Source organism: Balaenoptera borealis (genome assembly GCF_965194805.1).
Source record: "Balaenoptera borealis genome assembly, chromosome: 17".
In the NCBI taxonomy this organism is placed as follows: domain Eukaryota; kingdom Metazoa; phylum Chordata; class Mammalia; order Artiodactyla; family Balaenopteridae; genus Balaenoptera; species Balaenoptera borealis.
Window position 1 is genome coordinate 2,449,291 of NC_138876.1, and position 20,361 is coordinate 2,469,651.

At 61.9% G+C, this 20,361-nt stretch overlaps 1 protein-coding gene across 1 annotated transcript in view; it reads left to right on the plus strand.

The window, feature by feature from the left end:
* Positions 1 to 19,138, plus strand: part of LOC309614640 (maestro heat-like repeat family member 5) — a 54,172-nt gene extending 35,034 nt beyond the window's left edge. Inside the window, 12 exon segments of the mRNA XM_082363206.1 lie at positions 1,012 to 1,087; positions 2,940 to 2,980; positions 2,983 to 3,098; positions 4,373 to 4,554; positions 10,618 to 10,755; positions 11,159 to 11,273; positions 11,950 to 12,093; positions 15,662 to 15,838; positions 16,422 to 16,836; positions 16,938 to 17,305; positions 17,436 to 17,639; positions 17,642 to 19,138. Coding sequence (XP_082219332.1) covers positions 1,012 to 1,087; positions 2,940 to 2,980; positions 2,983 to 3,098; positions 4,373 to 4,554; positions 10,618 to 10,755; positions 11,159 to 11,273; positions 11,950 to 12,093; positions 15,662 to 15,838; positions 16,422 to 16,836; positions 16,938 to 17,305; positions 17,436 to 17,639; positions 17,642 to 18,175 — 2,510 coding nt within the window. The 3' untranslated portion in view covers positions 18,176 to 19,138.
* Positions 19,139 to 20,361: the final 1,223 nt, after the last annotated feature.

Here is a 20,361-nt window from a genome sequence, read left to right on the forward strand (position 1 = left end):
TGACCATCTTTTCACGTACCTGTTGGCCATCTGTATGTCTTCCTTAGAAAAATGTCTATTCAGATCCTCTGCCCATTTTTTAATCGGATTGTGTGGGGAGCTTTTGTATGTTTGTTTTTGCTATTGAGCTGTGTGTGTGTTTCAAGTATTTTGAATATTAACCCCTTTTCATAAATATGATTTGCAAATATTTTCTCCTATTCACTAGGTCGCCTTTTTATTTTGTAGATGGTTTCCTTTGCTGTGCAGAAGTTTTTTAGTTTGATGTAGTCCCGCTTGTTGATTTTTGCTTTTGCTGCCTTTGCTTTTGGTGTCAGATCCAAAAAATGATTGCCAAGACTGACGTCAAGGAGCTTACCACCTAGGTTTTCTTCCAGGAGTTTTATGGTTTCAGGTCTTATATTCAAGTCTTTAATCCATTTCGAGTTAATTTTTGTGTGTGCTGTAAGATAGAGGTCCAGTTGCATTATTTCGTACGTGGCTGCCCAATTTTCCCAGCACCATTTGTTAAAGAGACTGTCCTTTCCCCATTGCATGTTCTTGGCTTCTTTGTTGTAAATTAATTGATCACGTCTGCGTGGGCTTATTTCTGGGCTGGGAACACTTTCCTGACTTGGCTCCCGGAGCCCACCCTCGCCTGGCTCCTCCCCCGCCCAACCCCAGCCGCTCCAGCTCCGCCTCCCGGCTGCTTCCTCCTGTCTCCCTGGCTTCTTAACGCAGGGTCCACAGGGCTGAGCCTCAGGCCCCATCTTCACTTACACTCCCTGCCCTGGTGGCCACTTCCATCCCCCTGGTTTAAATATCACCTAAGCCCAGGCGCCTCCCGAATGTTCGCCCTGGCCGGATGCACAGGGATGTCTAACGGGCATCCACTTGCCACGTCCAGGCCACCCCCTGACCCTGCCCTGCACCCGTTCGTCTTGCCAGCTCCTGTGTCAGACGTGGCGATTCACCCTCCAGCTTCAGGCCAAAGCTCTCGGTGTCGCCTTGACTCTCTTCTCCACCCCACAGCCCATCCTCTGGGAAGCCCTGCGGTCCACCTGCCTCCATCTCCCCCAGCCGCCGACACCACCACCCTAGTTAGGACGTAACGAGCTCTCACTGCACGTCCTGGCCCGTTTCCAGCCCCTCCGTCCCAGCAGCCAGAGTGGTCCTTTAAAACTAGGTCGGATCACGTCTCTTCTCCACTCCAGACATGCCAGTGGCCCCCATGTCATTCAAAGTCAAAGCCAAAACCTTTACAGCACCCAACAAGTCGTGACGTCGCCCCACGACCTCACTGTCTTCCCGCCCTCCACTGCTCATGCCACGCCGCCCGCGCTGGCCCTAAACACACCACGCAGGCCACCGTCTCAGAGCTGCAGCCTCTCCCGTTGCTCTCAGCTCTCTGCAGGCACCCCCCTTCTTAGTGGAGGCCTCCCGACTGCCCTACTTACAATCGAGGACACCCAGATGCATCCTCCTGCCGTGCCCCCTCCCGCCCTGCTTTACGCACGTGGGGTAGTGTCTGACGCACCATTGTTTGCTGCCCAAGTCAAACCCTAGGGGGGTCACGCCCAGGATTCTTACTGGGTCTGTCTCTGCTCAGTACCCTGGGACGTTGCCTGACCGCGACGGTGCCCAGCACAGAGGTGCCGACTGAGCGACAGACGCCCACAGGGAGAAGAACAGACGCCTCAGCCCTCTGTGCGCCCTCGCTCCCGGGGACCACCTCACCTAAGCCCCTCGAGGCAGCTTTACCCTCGAGAGGTGAAGTGACTTGGCCAAGGTCACCCAGCCAGCGCGGGGCGGAGCAGGGATTTGAGTCCAGGCCCTTCTCACTCCAAAGGCCCCACTCCTTCTAGGTGGGTGGTGACCTCACTCTGGAATCTCCCAGAGTCCTCTGAGCCCACTCAGCTAGGGTCAGATGGGACTGGGGTGGCCTCCCCAGCGCTCAAGGGCAGCCACCCTGGGGTCTCTCTGAAAGCTGGGGGTTGCAGCTCATCAAACCCCCCAACTATGCCCTCCCCGCCCACACCCCATCATTCCAGGGTCCCTCCTGCCCCTCCAGCCCCTTCCACCCAGCACTCAGACCCAAAGACACCTAGCACAGAAAACAAGAGGGCCATCATGGCCACTGATACTGGAGAGCCCGGGTGCCCCCTGCCTCCCCTGGTCTCGCAGGGCCATGCTTCCCCCCCACCAGGCAGTAAGGCCGTGGGACTAGGCAGGCCTGACCTCCTGCGCCATCTCCCGGTTACGAGGCAGGGCCCTGATCAGAGCACATCCTGTCCCCAGTCCTCAGTCTCCTCGTGTGCAAAATGGGCACAAGGACACTGAAAAGCTCTGCACACGCCAGTGATAGCCCCTAAGTTGACCCAGGTTGGTGCCAGGGGAGCTGGACCCCAGCAAACCCAGGCTTAGGAGGAAGCAGCCACGGCAGGCTTCCAGGAGGAAGTGACTGTAGGGCGAGCCCTAAAGGCTGAGCGGGAATAGGCCAGGTGAGGAGGCCAGAGGCAGGAGAGGAGGGAAGGCAGGCAGGCACTGGAGGTCAGAGGGCAGGGGTCAGAGGGCGATGGCTTTGGGCACCAGCTGGACTTGTCCTGACAGTACTTGGGAGCCATGGAGGGTGACAGACGGAGTCTGCAGCTGGGGTAAGAGGGGCCTGATAGAGGGGACACCCAGAAACACGGACCGGGGCCGCTGGCCCAACCTCTGCATCCCCCGGGCCACACTGCTGTCCAGGCCCCGCCCCTCGTGCCCCTCCCCCAACCTCAATATGCTCTTATCCACCCCTCACCCACCTGTCCTGCCAGGGTTCAGCTCAGGACCCAGCCTGGCCTCCCCCCCGGCCCCCACTCCAGGCCCCTGAGGCCCTGGGCATGGCGGCCCGCTGCTGGGACCCAGCCTGGCCAGGCCAGAGTTTCAGTGCTGCCCTCACGGCCACCCTTTGCCCGCAGCCATGCCTTCCGGCTGTGGAAGGCCCTGGGGGCCGAGCAGCCGTGAGCTGCCTGGTGCTGGCCGAGCTGCTGGCCTGGGCGCTAGAGCGGCCCCTACCCACCAGGACCAGTGATGGCAGCCCCCGGACCACGGAGAAGGCCTACCTGCGCTCCACGGCCGTGAGTCTCTGCCAACACCCCCAGACGCTGTCCCCAGATGCCTTCTTGTGTGCGTTCAGCCAGACATGGGTGTGGGGCGCCCACCGTGTGCCTGGCCCCGTGGGACGGGGAGCCCCATATCCAGGTTTCAGAAGAAACCCACCCTGCCCAGCCTGGCCTGGCAGAGGGGGCCTCTGAGGTTGCCCAGCCGGGGACTGACCACACAGGCCCTGGGTCCAGGCCCAGCTCCCCACTTCCTGGTCGAGGGCTCTGGACCACGCCAGCCAGGTTCAGGCACGAGGAAGGGCGTGGAGGGATTCGTGAACCCCTGCCCCCATACTTGGGTTCTGGAGATTGTCCATTCTGGAGGAATCTTAGAGGCTGCCTCTGGTAGCTCCCAACCTCCTGTAGGAACCCCCCCCTACCGCCCACCCCCCAGCTTTCTGCACAAGCCCAGGCCCTGCTTGCACAGCCCCAGGAGCAGGGGCTCACTTGCTAACTCGCCACACCTGCCCCTGGGCTGCACTCTGATGGGGCAGCAGCTGCGCCCCAATCCTGTTTTATTCCAGGCTAAGAACCCACCTCCACCCCAAAAGGCCCCTGAGCACCGAGCATGCAGCCGCCCCTCCCCGCTCAGAGAGCCCTGGACAAGCGGCCGCCCCCAGCAGAGGGTTGTGACAGCTGAACCCACGGCGGCAGGAAACCCCACCCTGTCTCTGGGCCTGGCCGTCCGTCAGCCCTGCTTCTTGATGCCCCCCGTCCCCGGGCCCCCTTCCCTGGGTCCCCCCGCGCCCCAAGCCCCTGCCCTCCCCTTGTCGTTGCTCCGCAGTGCTGGCCCCTGACCCTGAGAACGTTCTGGACCAAATGCCCCTCTGGGCACGGGAGACCCCGGGGCTGCTATCTGGTAGCTCTGCCTTCTGGGCCACGTGTCCCCTTGACATTCACTCATGGGTACCTGTTGTGTGCCAGGCTCTGTGCTGGGGATACTGTGAGGAGCAAAGCCCACGGGGCTGAGGAGCCCGACACGAGGCAGCGGCAGCGCAGAGGGCAGAGTGGACAGGGCTTGTGGGATGGAGGACCCAGGCCTGCAGGGAGAGCAGCGGGAGAGGGGAGGCATGGAGGGTCCAGAGAGAGAGCCGGGCCCTGAGGGAAGGACATCCCGGGCAAGGACTTGGCTGTGGTCCTGGAGGCTGTGGGCAGGCACAGGGAGGCGAGTTTGGACGTGGGTTTTGTCGGAAGGTTGATCCACAGGCCTGGACCCCAGACCCCTTGAGTGTCCCCTGCTGCCCCGACAGACCATGAACACGCTGCATGAGCTGCAGTTCGCCCGAGAGTTCAAGAAGGCCGTGCAGGAGGCCTACCCCAAGCTCTTCCTGGCCCTCCTCACCCAGATGCACTACATCTTGGAGCTGAACCTGCCCAAGGAGCCCCAGCCCGGCCAGGAGGTCCAGGAGGCAGCCGTGCCCAGCGCCCGGAGGTAAGGCCCAGACCCCTGGGCAGAGACGGTGTACCGGCTTCCCAGGGCTGAGTGACAGAGCTCCACACCGGGCACCTTAGAGCAGCAGGCGTTTATTCTCGCGCAGCGCCGGAGCCTGGGGGTCTGAAGTCCAGGGTTGGCAGGGCCGTGCTCCTCTGAAACCTGCGGGGGAGGGTCCTTCCCGCCTCCTTGGTGTTCCTTGGCTTGTAGACGCATCACTCCCATTTCTGCCTCCGTCGTCACTGTGTTTCTGTGTCTAAATTTCCCTCTTTTTTTTTTTTTTTTAAGAGGGAGCAGTGTGTTGTACACAACAAGCACTCTTTGTTTTTTTTTTTGGCCGCGTTGGGTCTTCGTTGCTGCGCGCGGGCTTTCTCTAGTTGTGGCGAGCGGGGGCTACTCTTCGGTGCGGTGCGCGGGCTTCTCATTGCGATGGCTTCTCTTGTTGCAGAACACGGGCTCTAGGTGCGCGGGCTTCAGTAGTTGTGGCTCACGGGCTTAGCTGCTCCGCAGCATGTGGGATCTTCCTGGACCAGGGCTCGAACCCATGTCCACTGCATTGGCAGGTGGATTATTAACCACTGCGCCACCAGGGAAGTCCTTCCCTCTTCTTATAAGGACACCAGTCATGATGAATTAGGGCCACCCTAATGACCTTGTCTTAACTTGATTCCATCTGTAAAGACCTAACTTCCAAATGAGGTCACATTCTCAGGTACCCGGGGTTAGGACTTTGACAGCTTCTGGGGACACAGTTGAATCCCCAACAGACATGATTCCAAACACCAGCTGTGGCCAGCGCAGCAGTCAGCGCGGAGGATGGGCGTGCGTCACGCTTCCTTGTGACCGCAGGTGCCTGGCAGCAGAGACACCCCATGACAGCTGACACACGGGGACTCCAGGTGCCCACACGGGACACCACATCTTACCCAAGTGTGGTCCTTGCAGGGATTCTGCGAGACAAATGTTGTCTTCCCCCTTTGACGGACGAGGAAACTGAGGCTCAGAGAGGGTCAGAGGCTTCCTCTGAGCCACACAGAATGTCCGTGCATTGCTGAGCTAGAGCCCATAGAACGGCAGGGGTGCCTGCCCAGCCACCACTCGGCCCCTGCAGGCAGACGCCCTCCGGGTTCCCTTGCACAGGGCGCCGGACCCTGGCACGTTTTCGCTCTGATGCGGTGGACAGCTGTCAGCCTCCCCCCATCCCACTCCTGACCATTGTGGACAGGACCCACGTGGGAGGGTCCGCGCCCCGCCGGCTGCACTCGGGCCGTGGCCCGGGCTGGCAGGCTTGCCTTCCCTCTGCACTGGGGCATATCTTGAGAAATCCATTAAGCTGAGTCTTTAAAAGCCTCGGGGCGACCTCTTTTCATTTGTTAGTATTATGATGAGCTTCACACAAGCTGTCAGTTTTAACAGCTCTCCCCAAGACACTCACTGAAAAAAACTGTCACTTCTCTCATATTGCTTCTGAATTCGAATGTGCACCAAGTTCCTTTTTTATTCAAATCAACCATGCAAAATGCATGAATCTTCCCTAATAAGCTGTTAAAACATTCTCCTCCCGGAAGCAGGAGGGTTAGGAGAGAGCTGTGATGAGCTGCCTGGCCCATCAGCTTCCCTCTCCCTCCCCATGAGGTCCAGCCTCCCCTGCTCCCATGACCACCCCCCACTGCCCTCCACCCCTCAGTCAGATCAGGCCTCGCCTGTGCTCAGAACCCTCCTGCTTCCTCCCCCTTTAGCTCTGAGAAGGGCCCAGCCCTTCCGGAGGCCCACCGGTCCTTCCTCATCTGGGTGCCCGTCTCCTCCAGGACCTCAGCTCCCGCCACACGCCCCCACCACCCAGGCACACCCTCTGCTCCAGCCTCAGCATCTTCCTGCCGTTTCTCAAACCCAGCACACTCCTGCCTCAGGGCCTTTGCAGCTGCTGCGCCCTCTTCCCGGGATGCTCTTCCCCCAGTAGCCTCACCTCCTGTGGTCTCCCAACCATCTTCTCCAAAATAGCAGCCCTCCTCCCTCCCTGCTGTGTTCCCCCCCAGCCCATCTCCAGCTACAGCTGTCATCTGTGCCCCGTATAATGGGGGCTCCGGGGAGCAGGGACATATGTCTGTCTCACACAGGGCTCCCGCAGAGAGCAGGATGGCTGTCACCTCTCTGGGAGCACCAGGGGCCCTTCTGCTCAGGCTCAGCTGTGTCAAGATGCTCCAGCAGCCTCAGCCCTCCCCCCACCCACCTCGCAGGTCCTGGCTTTTCTCTGGGCAGGTCCTCCCGGAAGAGAAGGGCGGGGCCCCAGCAACCACAGGACAGACTCCCACCCTGGGCATGTCCATTGGCTCTAATTGGCCCAGCTTAGCTCACAGGCCCACCCCTGAACCAACTGCCTTGGCTACAGGGGCATGCGGGGCTCTGACTGACCAGGTCTGTCTCCCACACCTTCCCCGGAGCTGGGATGGGACCTGGGCCCCTTCCCCAGAGGACAACTGTGATTCTGATGCCACCCCAAGGGGCCCGAGAGCACAGCAGGCCAATCGGCAGTGATGTCTGCCAGCCATCAAGGACAGTGAGGAGGTCAGCAGCCGCTCCCGGGCCTCAGAGGGCAGCACCATCCAGGAGCATCACTGTGGTCCCAGGTCTGACACTAGGTGGATGTGGTGGTACCGTCAAGGGGGACGGGGGCCGAAGAGGGATCTGGGCACTCACTACCGAGAGGCCCACTGTCTTGTGGGTGTCCCTGGCAGCTTGGGGGTGGCACGGAACACCGTGGCAGCCACGCAAGGCTCAAGGCAGAGTCAGACAAGTCCTGGGCCTCTGAGGTTCCTGACGTCCTGCTAAGCTGTGCTGGCCCCTGGAACCAACAAGTGAGGGTTTGGCAGGGCTTCCTGCCAGGGAAGGAGCAAGCGTGGATGGCCCTGCCTGTGGGACTCTCCCTTTCCTTTGCATCTCTGATGAACAAAACCCCTTTCTTTTAGAGACATTTCCTGCTTTGGTTGGTCCTCAGCCAGGTCCTCCTCAAGGCAATGTCCACCCTACCCCACAAAGGACTTCTCATTCCTCCTGTTTCATCCATTATGGGCTGAATCTCTTTAACTCTAATGGGACATCTCATTTCTCTTCATTTCAAAGACACTCCCTTCATCCACTTATAGGTATAATCCAACATATTTTCCTTCTTGCCCTGGCTGCCAGGAAGCTCACATATAAAATTAATGTTCAGTCATCTCTCACTGTGGCACAGGGGTGCTTCCTTTTGTTTCTCACTTCCTGATTAGTCCTCTTTTCAACTTAAAGCTTTAAGTTTAATTTAAAGCTCTTTTATTTAAAACACTGTTCGTGGTCCTGGGTTTTGGCAGTCGACAAGGAACAAATAAGCAGTTAATAATGATATGCTGTTTGGGGCCTGGATCTGAGATCTAAGATCTCCTCCTAACCCCACTGTGAGCACTCTGAGCTGGCCTCTCCATCTCACAGTCTTGGTTTCTTCTTCTGTGCGATGGGGTTGGCCCCTCCCCAGGTGTTGTGCGGGTCAGGCACCGTAGAGGACTGGGTAGCCTCTATGCTAGAGTGACCCTGTGCAAGTGACCAACACTCGGGGCCTCAGTTAAGGGTTAGATCATGACCCCAGCCCAAACGTCTTCTGTTCAATTTGCCCAGTTGGGGTGCCGTGGTCTCAGGCCCAAGGACCTCCTGATTCCTCGGACCCATGGGGGTTGTGACTTCCCAGGGGTTGAGCAGGGATTCCTGAGCAGGAAGGGACAGACGGGAAGGTTGGTGCTCTGCCCCAGTCTGGAGTCCCCACGGCCCTGCTCGGACCTGCCTCCTTCCCTGGCCCCTGGCCTCAGCCTCGGCCCCCCTTCCACTCCGCGCTCCCCACAGCTCTTGGTCGAAAAGAGGAGAGAAAGGACTAACGGATTATTTATTATTTGGTCGATACTTGCTAAGTGTACTGTGTGTCCTGCTCTTGTTATTTAATGAATACGGATGGCGCTTGCTGTGTCACAGGCCACACTCAGTGACCAGAGAGGCATGCCTGCACTCAGGAGCTCAGCCCCGTGGAAATGCAGATGGGGTCAAGTGACAGCCCGGTGATGCATGACACACCCTGGAGAGTGCCCTGAAGGAGAGGCACAGCCTCTGCAAAGGGTGACCTCGGGGGGCGCCCCCTGCATGTGGTTCCCTGAGGACCCGGCCTCTGAGCACAGACCTGAATGATGGTTAGAGCTCACTGGGTGGGGAAAGGAGGGCAGAGAGCCTTCCAGGCGGGGGGACCCCAAAGACGAAGGGGCAGGAAGGAGGTGACCGCACGGCTCAGCCCCAGAGCAGCGGGGAGCCACAGGGGGCTCCGTGCCACGGAAATGACAGTATCCGGTCGGCACTGGGGCGACATACAAAGATGAGGAGACAGAGCCGCCTCCTGCAGCTCACGTCAGTGGGGGGACACCAGGTGGAAAGGAAAGGAGGGCGCTCCATTCCCTCATCCCCCCGGGACAACAGCGGTCCGTGTCCCGTGGCACTGACGCATAGGAAGCCCTAGCTCCGTGTGAACCCCGCAGGCTCCCCGCACCTCTGCATCCTGCCCTCCAGCCCCCCCTCATCTCCAAAGTCGCTCTGCCCCAGGCATCCCTGGGGTGAGGCTGAAGGAGGGCACGACGTCACCCCAGGAGGAAGGGAGGGGGGTCCTGCATGGCCGGGCTCGGACCCGAGGGCCTCCGTCTTCTGTCGGTCAAGGAGCGGCATGGATTTCAGGCAACATGGGTCCCTGTGCATTGCCGGGGGTCCTGGGCTGGGGGTGGTCTTAGGTTTTAGGGCCCCACAAGTGATGCTGTTCACCCCGAGAGTCAGCAAGGGAGTCCCCAGAATGCCCAAATCAGCCAAACGCCATCTTTCCAGAAGCCCTGGTGTGGTGCAGGGACACAGCGACCGTGAGAAGCGATGCCCAACGTGCCCCAGGACCAGAAGCTTCTGAGACCCATCACAGAGCAGACAAAATGCCACTGTGCCCAGAGTCGCCTTCTCCTGAAACCGGCGTCACTCTGGCTGAGACCAGTGACCTGGAAAACGCAGCCTCTTTTTAGTGGCACGGCTTGGGGGCAAGATGACAGGCCAGCTGACATTTGAGTCGGCCCCACCGGGGACTTTCACGGAGTGGCATTTCATCCCTTCACATTTGGTTTTGCAAATCTGATCAGAGTTGTGCCTGGTCCAAGCTGACAGCCTCGCTCTGGGGGCGCTCACACGTCCAGGTGACGCCAGCAGGCGCGGGGTGGCTGGGCAGGGAGACGGGCCACCGAGCTATTCCCAGGCCCTCCACCCGTGCGCTGCCTGCAGGGCCCGGGGCAGCCCAGAGCCCGTGGCTCGACACCACTGTGCAGGTCTGGAGCCCGCGGCCTGGCCGCGCTTTGCTTTTGCGGCCCCTGGCCAGGCTGTGTGACCCGGACGGGGCTTGGGCAGCGCGGTCCCCGACCCGCACCCCGTCCCGCCGTGCTCCGGGGCCGGCTCTCTTTCTCGAGTCCGCGCGAGCGCGTGGCGGGTGGACCTCGTTCCCCCGCGTCCTCAGGAGCTGTAGATGGACCCTCCTCTGGGCCCCCATGACACACCCCCCGCTGTCCTCCTCCAGTGCCGGGGTCCCTCTGCATTCTCAGCCCCACGTTTAAACGGCACTGCCCATCGAGGCTCCGCTGGGGCCCCCTCCACCCTGCAACTGGGGAAACCACCTGTCCCCGGTGTCTCCTAGCTCTCTCTCTCCAGCCCAGTCCCCGCAGCCCCAGCCCTGGAAAACCAGCTGTGGGCACCTCACACTGACCACGTGCCAAACCTGTCTCGAGCTTCCCCCTGGACCCGCCCCTCCCAGGAGGCCCCCTCCAGTCTCCTGCCCCGCAACCGGGCCCGCCCCCATCCTGCGCCCCGACATCTCTGTTGAAGGCGGCCGGGAACAAGCTGCCCCCGGGAGGCCCCAGTGCTGCCGGGCCCTGAGTGCAGGCGGGAACCACAAGGCACCTTTCCACCCGCGGCGGCTGGGCACCCTCCCCAGGGGCGCGGCTGGCTGGGGACCCCTCTGCTCTGCCGCAGCACGTCGCTGGGTGCGCTGAAGGGTCTGCTGCCCGCCGCCGGACACTGGCAGGACTTCGCCCACCTGGAGCTGCAGGGAGCCTGGGACCTCTTCGCCGCCACCCACACCGACCCGCAGGGCGTGGGCCTCCCCGCCAGGTAGGGGCGGGGCTGGGCCAGGGGAAGGGGACTGCCCGGGTCACCCCTGCCCAGGAGGCTGTGGACTGCCGTACCTCCAGGGCCTGCCTGCGAGCACAGCCCCACGGACTCACGCGCACACCCTGGAAGCCTAGGATGCAGGCGTCTTCCCCCCGGCCTGAGGCCTCCTAGGGGACAAGGGCCAAGTCTGCTCCCCTGTCCACCCCATGCTCAGCCCGGGCCTGGCAGCCAGTGGGCGGCCAGTGGGTGCAAAGGGAGCAGGAGACGGTCGAAGAGAGATGTGCCCACCCACACTCAGCAGCACCTCTGACCGCCTGGCCCCTGGGTTGGGTTGTGTGGGGCGGGGGACACGGGGCTGCGTCCGCAAGCCCAAGCCCTGCCCCTGCCCTTCGCCTGCGCCCAGGGCCATGGTGCAGAACCGCTGCAAGCAAGTCAAGGCGCTGATCATCCAGCGGCTACCCCACCTGCGGAGCCAGGAGAAGCGGGGGAGGAAGGCAGCCATCACCATCCTCACGGGGGCCTGGGTGTGGGGAGGGGGGCCCCTCAGAGACAGCCTGAGCCCCCTCGTCCGGCTGCCTCAGCCACCGCCAGAACCACACCAGGACCTCACTTGCCCAACAAACCCCTCACACCCCTCCTTCCCGCCTCCAGCTCCTTGGGGCCCGCGGTCGGGGGCTTCTGGCTGGGTCCGCACCTCCCAGGCCCCCCTCAGCCTGCAGCCTGGGGGACTGTCTTTCCATCCACCCCCCTCCCTGATGACTCAAGGTCCCACCCCTGGGACCGTGAAGCCAAAAGGGCAGTGAAAGAGTAGAAAGAGACCCCAATCAAAGCCTAGTGCTTCTCCCCACCCCACCGCGCTAGAGGAATGTCTGGGCCTCCTTCCACGAGGCTTTGTCCCCAAGTGCCCCACGAGCCAGGCTGTTGATGTATGTTGCTCCCAGCCTCGCTGTGTGACCTCAGACAAGGCCCTTTCCCCCTCTGGGCCTCAGTCTCCCCAGCTATACATTGAAGGATCGAACCAGCTTGGAGGTGGGTTTCAAATACTCATTAACCAAGATACCCGGAGGGAGCAGGTCAGCCACCCTCCCCACACCGCCTGCCAGGCCCTGGTCCTACAGCCCTGCTCCCAGACACCGACGAGGGCCCCTAGGAGAGGGTGCCAGGACTGACCCGCCTGCCCCTGGGGCCACCCAGTTCCTCTACAGCCCTGCCCTGCTGGAGGTGCTCCCCAAACAGGCCGCCCTGACCATGCTGGCCCGAAGCCTCAGGGACCCCAGCCCCGAGGTCCGCGTGCTGAGACTCCAGGGCCTGGGAAACATCCTCTTCCACCCAGAGAAGGTACGAGGGTGAGGGGAGCCGTGGCTGGAGCAACCCCCAGAGCGGCCGGGTGTGCGGGGTGCAGACAAGGCCCACTGGGTTGGAATCCCGGCTCTGGGGACACAGAATCACCTCTCTGGGGCTCGGTTTCCTCACCTGCAGAACGGCGCTGGTGATGGCCTCTTGGCAGGGCTGCGGGAGGGGTGCAGTGTCTACTCCCGAAGGACGTTGTCTCCACCACGCCCGGGAACAGGCGGGCGCTCCTGCAGACCTCCAGGCACCTAGGAGGAGCCCACCAGTTGGCACCCCAAGGCTGGCCCGCAGACAGGAGCCTCCCCTGAGAATCTTATGGGCGGGTCCCCCCGTCATTGCAGACTCAGCTTCACTCCCTCCCGATTCCACCCATCACCGTGACAACCCACATCCCGTAATGAATGAACAGCTGGAGCATTGCCAAAGAGGCAGAAGGGAAGGCCCGCAATGCTGCCTTTGGGGGATCTGGCCGTTCCGTCTACAGCCCCCCAGCTCATCCACCTACCTACCCACTCATCCATTCATAAAGTCAGCCATTCATCCCTCCATCCCTCCATCCATCCATCCACCCACTCATCCATCCACCCATCCTCTTGTTCCTTGGGTCCCTCATTTATGAGTCATTCTTTTATTATTTCTTTCATTCATTGATTTCACTCAATCAGTTATTCACGTTTGCTCTCTCACTCATTCATTCATTCTGTCAGTGGTCAGCCATCCAGACACCTGTCCCCAGGTGTTCTCCCAGACAGGCAATCAGTAGGAAGTGTCCATGTGCTTTCTCTCTACCCCGCACTGAGTGTGGACCTGCAGGAACAGAGAAGACAGAGCAGAGGGGCTACCAGACCAGGACGGCCAGGGCTAGGGAAGGTGGATGGTTCCCAAGGGGGGGTCCAGCCACAGCAGGGCTGGGGGAAACAACACACCCACCCTGAGCCCCCCAGCCAGGGAGACCTGCTTCTGTGGGGACACGTTGAACTGGGCAGGGATGGAGCAGGCCCCAGGGCTGAGGGAGGGGCCGCGGTCGCTGCCCTAGACGCCAGAGAGGCAACCTCTGCTGGGGCCCATGAGAACAAATGGCCCCGCAGGACTGTCCACTTCTGTCTACCGTCAAACACAAATCGCACTAACTGGGTGCCGGTGTGTGCACTGGGAGACCGGAGAGCAGCTACGTGCGAAAGACCCAAGCCGGCCGCGCACCCGCGGTAGAAGTGCGTCTCTCTCCCGCCGCTGTGGCTGTCCTGCTCTGCACTCCCCAGGGGGGGCAGGGTCCTCGTTTGCCGTGCTCCATTCTGGGTGCTGCCCTCCTCTGCAGGGCCTGGGCGGCCACCACCACGCCCACTGCAGCCAGCAGGCACACCCTGCCCCTTGAGGCACGACCTGCAAGTTGATCACTCACTTCTGCTCCGGTGGTCACGCGAGGAGGCCGGGGAAGTCCATCCCTGCCACAGAGGGGTCCTCTTGCCAGGGAACAAGGGGCCAGCTCGGCAGGCGGAAGGAGGGCCCCCTCCACCCATCCCCCTGCTCACCTCGGGGGAGGGGATCCAGACAACCAGGCTAAAAACTACTTGACAGTCATGGGACGAGCGCACTGAAAATCCGGATGCTGTTTTCAGGACTGGCGCCCGGCCGTTTTTGTCCTTGTTAGAAATTATATTTTGCTTTTAGAAGATGCTACCAATGTAATGCCTACATATTAATGAAATAATTCAACTGGAAACGCTGCAAGTGTAGCCATCGAAGGAAGGCAGACACGCTCCAGGTAGCGTCCCTCCCACCCACAGCTGACCTGAAACCATTCCCGTCCAGGCCACCTGTGGCCTCCCCGCAGTGGACCCGTCAGCACACGTGACTGGGTGACCTTTCCGTCCACTTGGCCCCAGGACCCCTCCCTCACGTCGAAGGTGGTGCCTTGTCATCTTCACTGGTTCTCCCTCCTGTTCTTGGACCCTTTCCCGCCATTCTGCTTGGTCTACACTTGCTCCCTTGGTGGTCTCCTCCAATCTTTATGTACCACCTATTGGCCAAGTGCTCCCAAACCTGTATCCCAAACGCGGACCTGAACTCCAGCCTCGACCCTCAAACTGCTTGGATTCTAGCAGCATCTCAAACCCAACGTGTGCACAGCGGACCCCTCACCCCAAACAGGCTCTTCCTGCAGCCCCCATCTCAGGTGACGGGGGCTCCACCCGTCCAGTTGCTCCAGCCCCAAACAGTAAGGTCGTTCAGCCGATCAACAAACACCCAGGTGTGCTCCTGCCTCAGGGCCTTTGCACTTGCTGCTCCTTCTGCTGGCAAGCTCTTCCAGCACCTCTTTGTAAGAATTTGCTCAGCTCTCACCTTCTCAGTAACAAATGCTCTGATCCTACTTAAAAGTAAAACTTTAGGGACTTCCCTGGTGGTCCATTGGTTAAGAATCTGCCTTTCAATACAGGGGGCACGGCTTCGATCCCTGGTCGGGGATCTAAGATCCCACATGCCGTGCAGCACAGCCAATAAATAAATAAATAAATAAAATAATTTTTAAAAAACCTTCATAACCACCACTTCTGCTGGTACCTCCACCCCAGTCGGTCCCAGCCCTGCCCTGCTGTATCATACCACTCGTCACTGACTGACACACGCCATATTGTAAGTTTAACTTCGGGTCCTTCTCCAGTCCACTGCCAGACCTGGGTCCCAGCACCCTGGCTTCACCCAGTTGGTGCTCAGAAAGTGTTTGTCACTGAAATGAATTTAATGCTGTAAAACTAAACACAGCTTAGGAAGCCAATGAAGTTGCCTAAAACTTGCTGAAAAGTTGTAAAATCAGCCTAGTTTGCACAAGTCATTGATAAGGGGCTTGATGGTGGGAAACATCCATTTGCTGACATGTCACTTTCTGACATGTACATCCAGACAGTTCATGAGCACACTGCACACAAGAGGAGCAGAAAGAATTGGCCGAAAGTGAGCTTAGTTTTTTCTTTTAAAGTAATGTAAAAATGGGAAATGGTCATTGCAGCATAGAAGGTCTGGAGCCACCACTGGTGCACCCACCTCCCCATGATGTGATTCGCCAGCGACCTCAGTGTGTGCCCACCTGACCAAATTTGTCTCCTCCAGCCCCCCAGGCCCTCTCTGACCCATGGGGAGGCCAGGAATGGGGGTAAAGGCAGGGTGGGGCAGAGGAAGGGAAGGGTGGTCTCCAGGACTTGGTGGGGGCCCTCTGGCCAGCATGGGGACAGACAGGAAGGTCCTGGGAGCCAACTAGCACGGGGCTAATGCTCCCCTCACCCCAGGGGGACCCCCAGTGGCTCAGGGAGGAGAAGCCTGTCTGAAGACTGTCCACAGCTCCGAGTGGACAGACCAGGGCTCGGAGCTCATTTCCCTCATGGGCAGAGCCAGGGCGGGATCCAGCAGGGTGTGGGGGACAGTGCAGGTGCCCAGGCCTGGATGGGGGTCTGGGAAGGGCAGAGTCTGAGTTGGTTCTGGGTCTACCCGGCAGGGCTGGGGTGCGGGGGGTGCAGAGGCAGGGGTCCCAGGACCCTCGGCCCACCGGCCCCACCTCCCCCAGGGACGCCTGCTCCGTGGACTGCCGCCGCCCTTCCTCGACGGCTTCTTCCACAGCAGCGAGCCGGTGGTGGTGCGCGTCATGGGCCCCGTGTCGGACGTGCTGCACCGCCTGGGCGCACACAGCACAGAGGCCCAGAGCCTTGGCATCGCCATCAACGCCCGCTCCTTCTCCGACGACGTGAGTGCGCCCAGGGAGGGGCGAGCGCCCCCATCTCGTGGCCCTCCTGTGCCTCCCCCGCTCCCTTCCTCGAAGGCGGGGAGGACCCCAGGCCACGGTCCAGCTGGGGCGGGGAGGTGGAGGTCCAGGGCAGCTCCCTGGGTGTGCACCGGCGCAGGTGGACCAGCCGGGGGGCCACCAGGTGGCGCTCGCCCTTCTCCATGGGGCTGAACTAGCGCCGACATCCATTCTCTCCAACCCCACCTGTCCTCACCTTCCTGACCTGTCAGCACGTTTGCAATGGCAGATTTTCCTTCACTGGGAAATTAGAGGGATAAGCCCCGCCCCCCAGCTGCATTCATGACACTCGGGTTGTCAGGATGTGACTGTGAGCATGAGAGAGAAATGATTTCAGGTCCTTGAGGATGGCCTGTGACCCTCCCCAGGAGCCCTGTCTGAGGGGGAAGGCAGAGCCCTGTCCCTGAGAGCCCTGAGCCCAGGTGAAAGGGTCCCACTGAGGGGACTGAGCCCCATCCCCACCACGGAGTGGAGGGTCAGGACCCCCAGGCAGGATTGGCTCTGGCCCTGAGCCTCTGCCTTGCAGGAGCGGGATGGAATCCGGGCAGCGGCCATGGCACTGTCCGGGGAGCCGGTGGCGTCAATGACAGGCAGAAAGCAAAGCGGCCTGAGAACCCAGGTGCACCAGAGCATGGAGGCCCTGCTCCTGCCCCTGAAGGACAGCTGCCGGGCCGTCGTCACGGTCACTGCCTCCCGATGGGCCTTCGCCTTGGCGGGCGGGGCTGGGGACCCACGGGTGGCAGGGGGCTGGGGGTCTGCAGATGGCAGGGGGTGCTCCCTGGGGCAGCAGGTTTGGCCCCCTCCTTGGTTTCCCTGCCCCTCCCCATGTGCACACACGTGCACTCACACACGTGCACTCACACACACGTGCAAACACGTGGCCGTGCCGTCTGTGGGCAGGACACTGTCTGCCCTGCTCACTGCTGTGTCCCCAGCGCCTGGCCTGTAGTCGGGGCTCAGGTTGCTCGTTGAACTTGCTGAGATATGGGCTGAGCCCTACTGTGTGCCAGCCCGTGCCCCACGCCAGGCCATTAAGACGCAGCTCAGCCTTCCTGGAGCTCCCAGCGGCCAGGGAGATGGATAGTAAGCGGCCAGCTTCCCAGCCGATGGGGGCCGAGTACTGCCTTTGGTCGAGCGGGGCCTGGTGCCGCGGCCAGGGCGGTGGGTGGGCTGAGCGCTGCCTCACAGGCAGCGGGAAGGGGCCGAGGAGCCCAGGAGGGGCCGCGCCCGCGCTGCGGCTTCCTCAGACCCCACCCCAGCCCAGGCCCTCCCCTGCGGTCCCCACAGCAGGCCAAGCTCGCCTTCCACCGCGGCTCAGTGCTGCTCCGATGGCGGCGGCGGCGCACCCTCTCCTGCACGCCGGCCTGGGAGGCGAGCCTCAGCGCCCGCCACGTCCTCCGGAGCCGCCTGGTTAGGCGCCGCAGCGGGGGGCGGGAGGGGAGGGGGGCCGGGAGCCGGGTTCCCCGGGGCTGGGGCTCCGGTCCGTGCTCTGTGCGGGTCCAGCCCTCTGGCCCCAGCGAGTGACAGGCGTGCTCCCCAGATAAGCCACAGCCAGGAGGGTCTCAGCATCCACTTGGCACAGGCCCCCAGCTACCTGCGCAGCCGCCGTCGTCACATCAAGACCTGGGCATGGGTGCTCTTCATGGGTGAGCGGGGGCCGGGCTCGGGGACCCCCGGGCCTGCCCCGCCTGAGCACCCTGAGCCTCACCCGCCCAGCGCCTGCCACGCCACTGCAGCTGGAGCTTGAGGGCCACTGGCAAGAGGAAAGGTGGCGGGGTGGGGGGGGGGCCTCGGAGGGTCGGGAGCAGGTCCGAGCCCCCGTCCACCGGCCAGCGTGCTCCTCGTTGTCACGCAGGTTATACCACCTGCCACCACCCCCGGGCCGTGTCCCAGATGGTCAAGGACATGGACACGAAGCTGCTGTTCTGCAGTAAGTGGCCCCAGCCCGTCCACACCCGCACCCGTGTCGCAGGGAGGGTGGACCCCCAAACACGTGGGGCTGAGAGGGGGTGGGAGTGGGAAAGGGGAGCACCCAGGCCTGGAAGGCCCAGGAGGTGCGGTCTGGGTGCCAACCTGCCCCCCCGCACCCCAGGTGGGAATGAGGGCGCTGCCCTGTCATGGCGGGGCTGTGGGCAGACGGGACCGCAGGGGGCACCTCTGACTTGTCCCTCCTCTCCTGGAGCTTTTGAGGATCTTAAGAATGACCCAGAGCCCGGCATCCAAGAACTTGCCACCAGGCAGTCCTCCTTCCTTCAGCAGATGGCAGCCAGACCACGGTGACCTCCAGCCGTCCTCCCTCACCTTCCTCCTCACCCACCCCCAGCCCCGTGCCCACCGTGTCAGGCAGCCCTGCCCTGTCCACACAGAGCTTGGTTGCATAACATTTTTCCATTTGAAAGAAAGATCTAGATTCAACAAAGATGCGTCACACCTGTACGCTCCCCGCCCACCATTCCGTGGGTCCCCAGGGGAACCAGGCAAGCCCCAGGAGACACTGGCAGGCCTGCGGGAGGGCAGAGAGACCGTGTCCCCCAGAGACAAACTGGGAAGTCTGTGCAGCGCCCTGCAAATGACAGCCCCTCCCGTCATGGAGATCAGGTGGGCTCCCCTTGGCCAGAGCCCAAGCCATGGCTTGCCAGTGTCCTGGGCGCTGGGAGGGCACTCCCAGGGCAGCCTTGGCCCTCAGGGCTCACGGCTGAGTGGAGCCATTCACCAAGGCACTCCGACAGCATTCAGTTTGTCTCCAGCTTAGAGCTCCATAGTCACGGGGGTGCTGACAGTGGGCAAGAGGCCCCTTGGCTGGTCTCCCTCAGCCCAGGGGACTCAATGTCTCCCTCCACCCCCATCTCTAGCCTCCTGAGTCCAGTCAGGGCTGGCAACCGGGGTTGGCAGTGGAACCAGGCTGGCCCAGAGTTAGACCTTCCTGGTGGGCCTGGCCCATCCTGGATGAGCTGTGTGGCCTGAGGCGAGGGTCTCAGCTCTGAGCCTCAGCTGTCCCATCTGTAAAATGGGTAGTAAGACCTTCCTCCAAGACTCCTTGGAGGGCTGAGTCTAGAAGGGGTCCCCTGACTCCCAGGGAGCCCCTGGAGACCCACCTGACCTTCAGGAGGTCCTTCCCCTCCCTGCCTTGGTTTTTCCACTTGTGCAATGGGCAGGTGGGCCCTTTCCCTGCCTGTGAGACCCTCCCTTGCCTGAGTCCTCCCTAGGGCCTCCCCCCAGGTGTCTCTCTCGGGACCCCAGCCGGCCACCCTCCAACAGGAGGTCCAGCCCAGCCCAGCCTGCCCCCCGCCCCGTGCCCTCCCTGACCCTCCCCACTCCGCGCAGGCAGAGATTCCACCCGGAGCGCCTTGCCCACATCCCCAGCCTCGGCACCTCCACAAGCCCCATCCCTCGAGGGCCTGCCAAACAAGGCTCCCTGCCCCTCGTCAGCCCCTCCTGAGGCCAGGCACCCCCCCCTACCCGGCTCACCACGCCCCTTAGACTGTGAGCCCCTTGGGGCAGGGATGGGGCTGCACAGGGCTGGCACCCAGGAGACCCCAAAACTTGGATGGTGGGTTGAAAAAATACAGCAACTTCATGGACACGCCCCAGATTCACTTGTGTTCTTGGGTGTGTTTGGGGAAAGGAGGAAATAACTCTCGGTAGGGCTGGCGGCCCCCCTCCACCCGGGAGCCCCGTCTCCCCGTCTGTGCATCTCTGAACAGGGCACCTGAGGAGGAGCTCTGGGTGGGTTTGCCTTTTCACGACTCTCCATCTTGTCCATGGACCTCCGTGGGTACCCCCTCATCTCTCCTCCGCTGCAACCCCCTGCCTGGGGGGGAGGGGTGCACTCCTTCAGGACCAAGAGGCCTGAGGGGGAGGATCCCCTCAGCCCAGCTGGTGGGTGGGAGTGCCATCTCTCCTGAAACGGGGGGGGGGGGGTCTTCCTGGTTTCACCCAGCACTTGCCCCCTGGCCACCTCCGGGCAGTGGGCAGGCAGGCCTCCTGCACATCCCTCCACCCGGCCCCAGTTCACCCTCCCTCTGGGAAGTCTGGTTTAGTAAAAGCTTAGAGCTGGGTTGGCCTGGCCCCAACAGGTTCCTGGAGCCGACGGTGACTGGGCAAGCCCCCAGGGGAACCGAGACAGGAGAAGTCTCGAGTGGAGGGAGCCCGGTCCTTGCCAGCAGGGCGGGGGGCTCTAGACCCGGGCTCACGGGAGGTGCCCCATGAACCGTACCAGCGGCAACAGTTCACTGCCAGGCCGGCCACAGCAGACCAGGGGCAGGGAGACAGGGCCTGTGAGCTGGTGGGTGGGCCACCATCCCACCTGGGGAAGGCGCAGAGCTGAGAGCTGCACACGGGGAGGCTGGGAGCAGGGCAACCCATGCCCCCAGGCAGACCCTGCCCCGCCCACACACACTCTGACCTATCACAGCAGACGCGGTCGGCCACCATCACCAGCTCCCTGCTCCGGGCCTCTAAGGGCA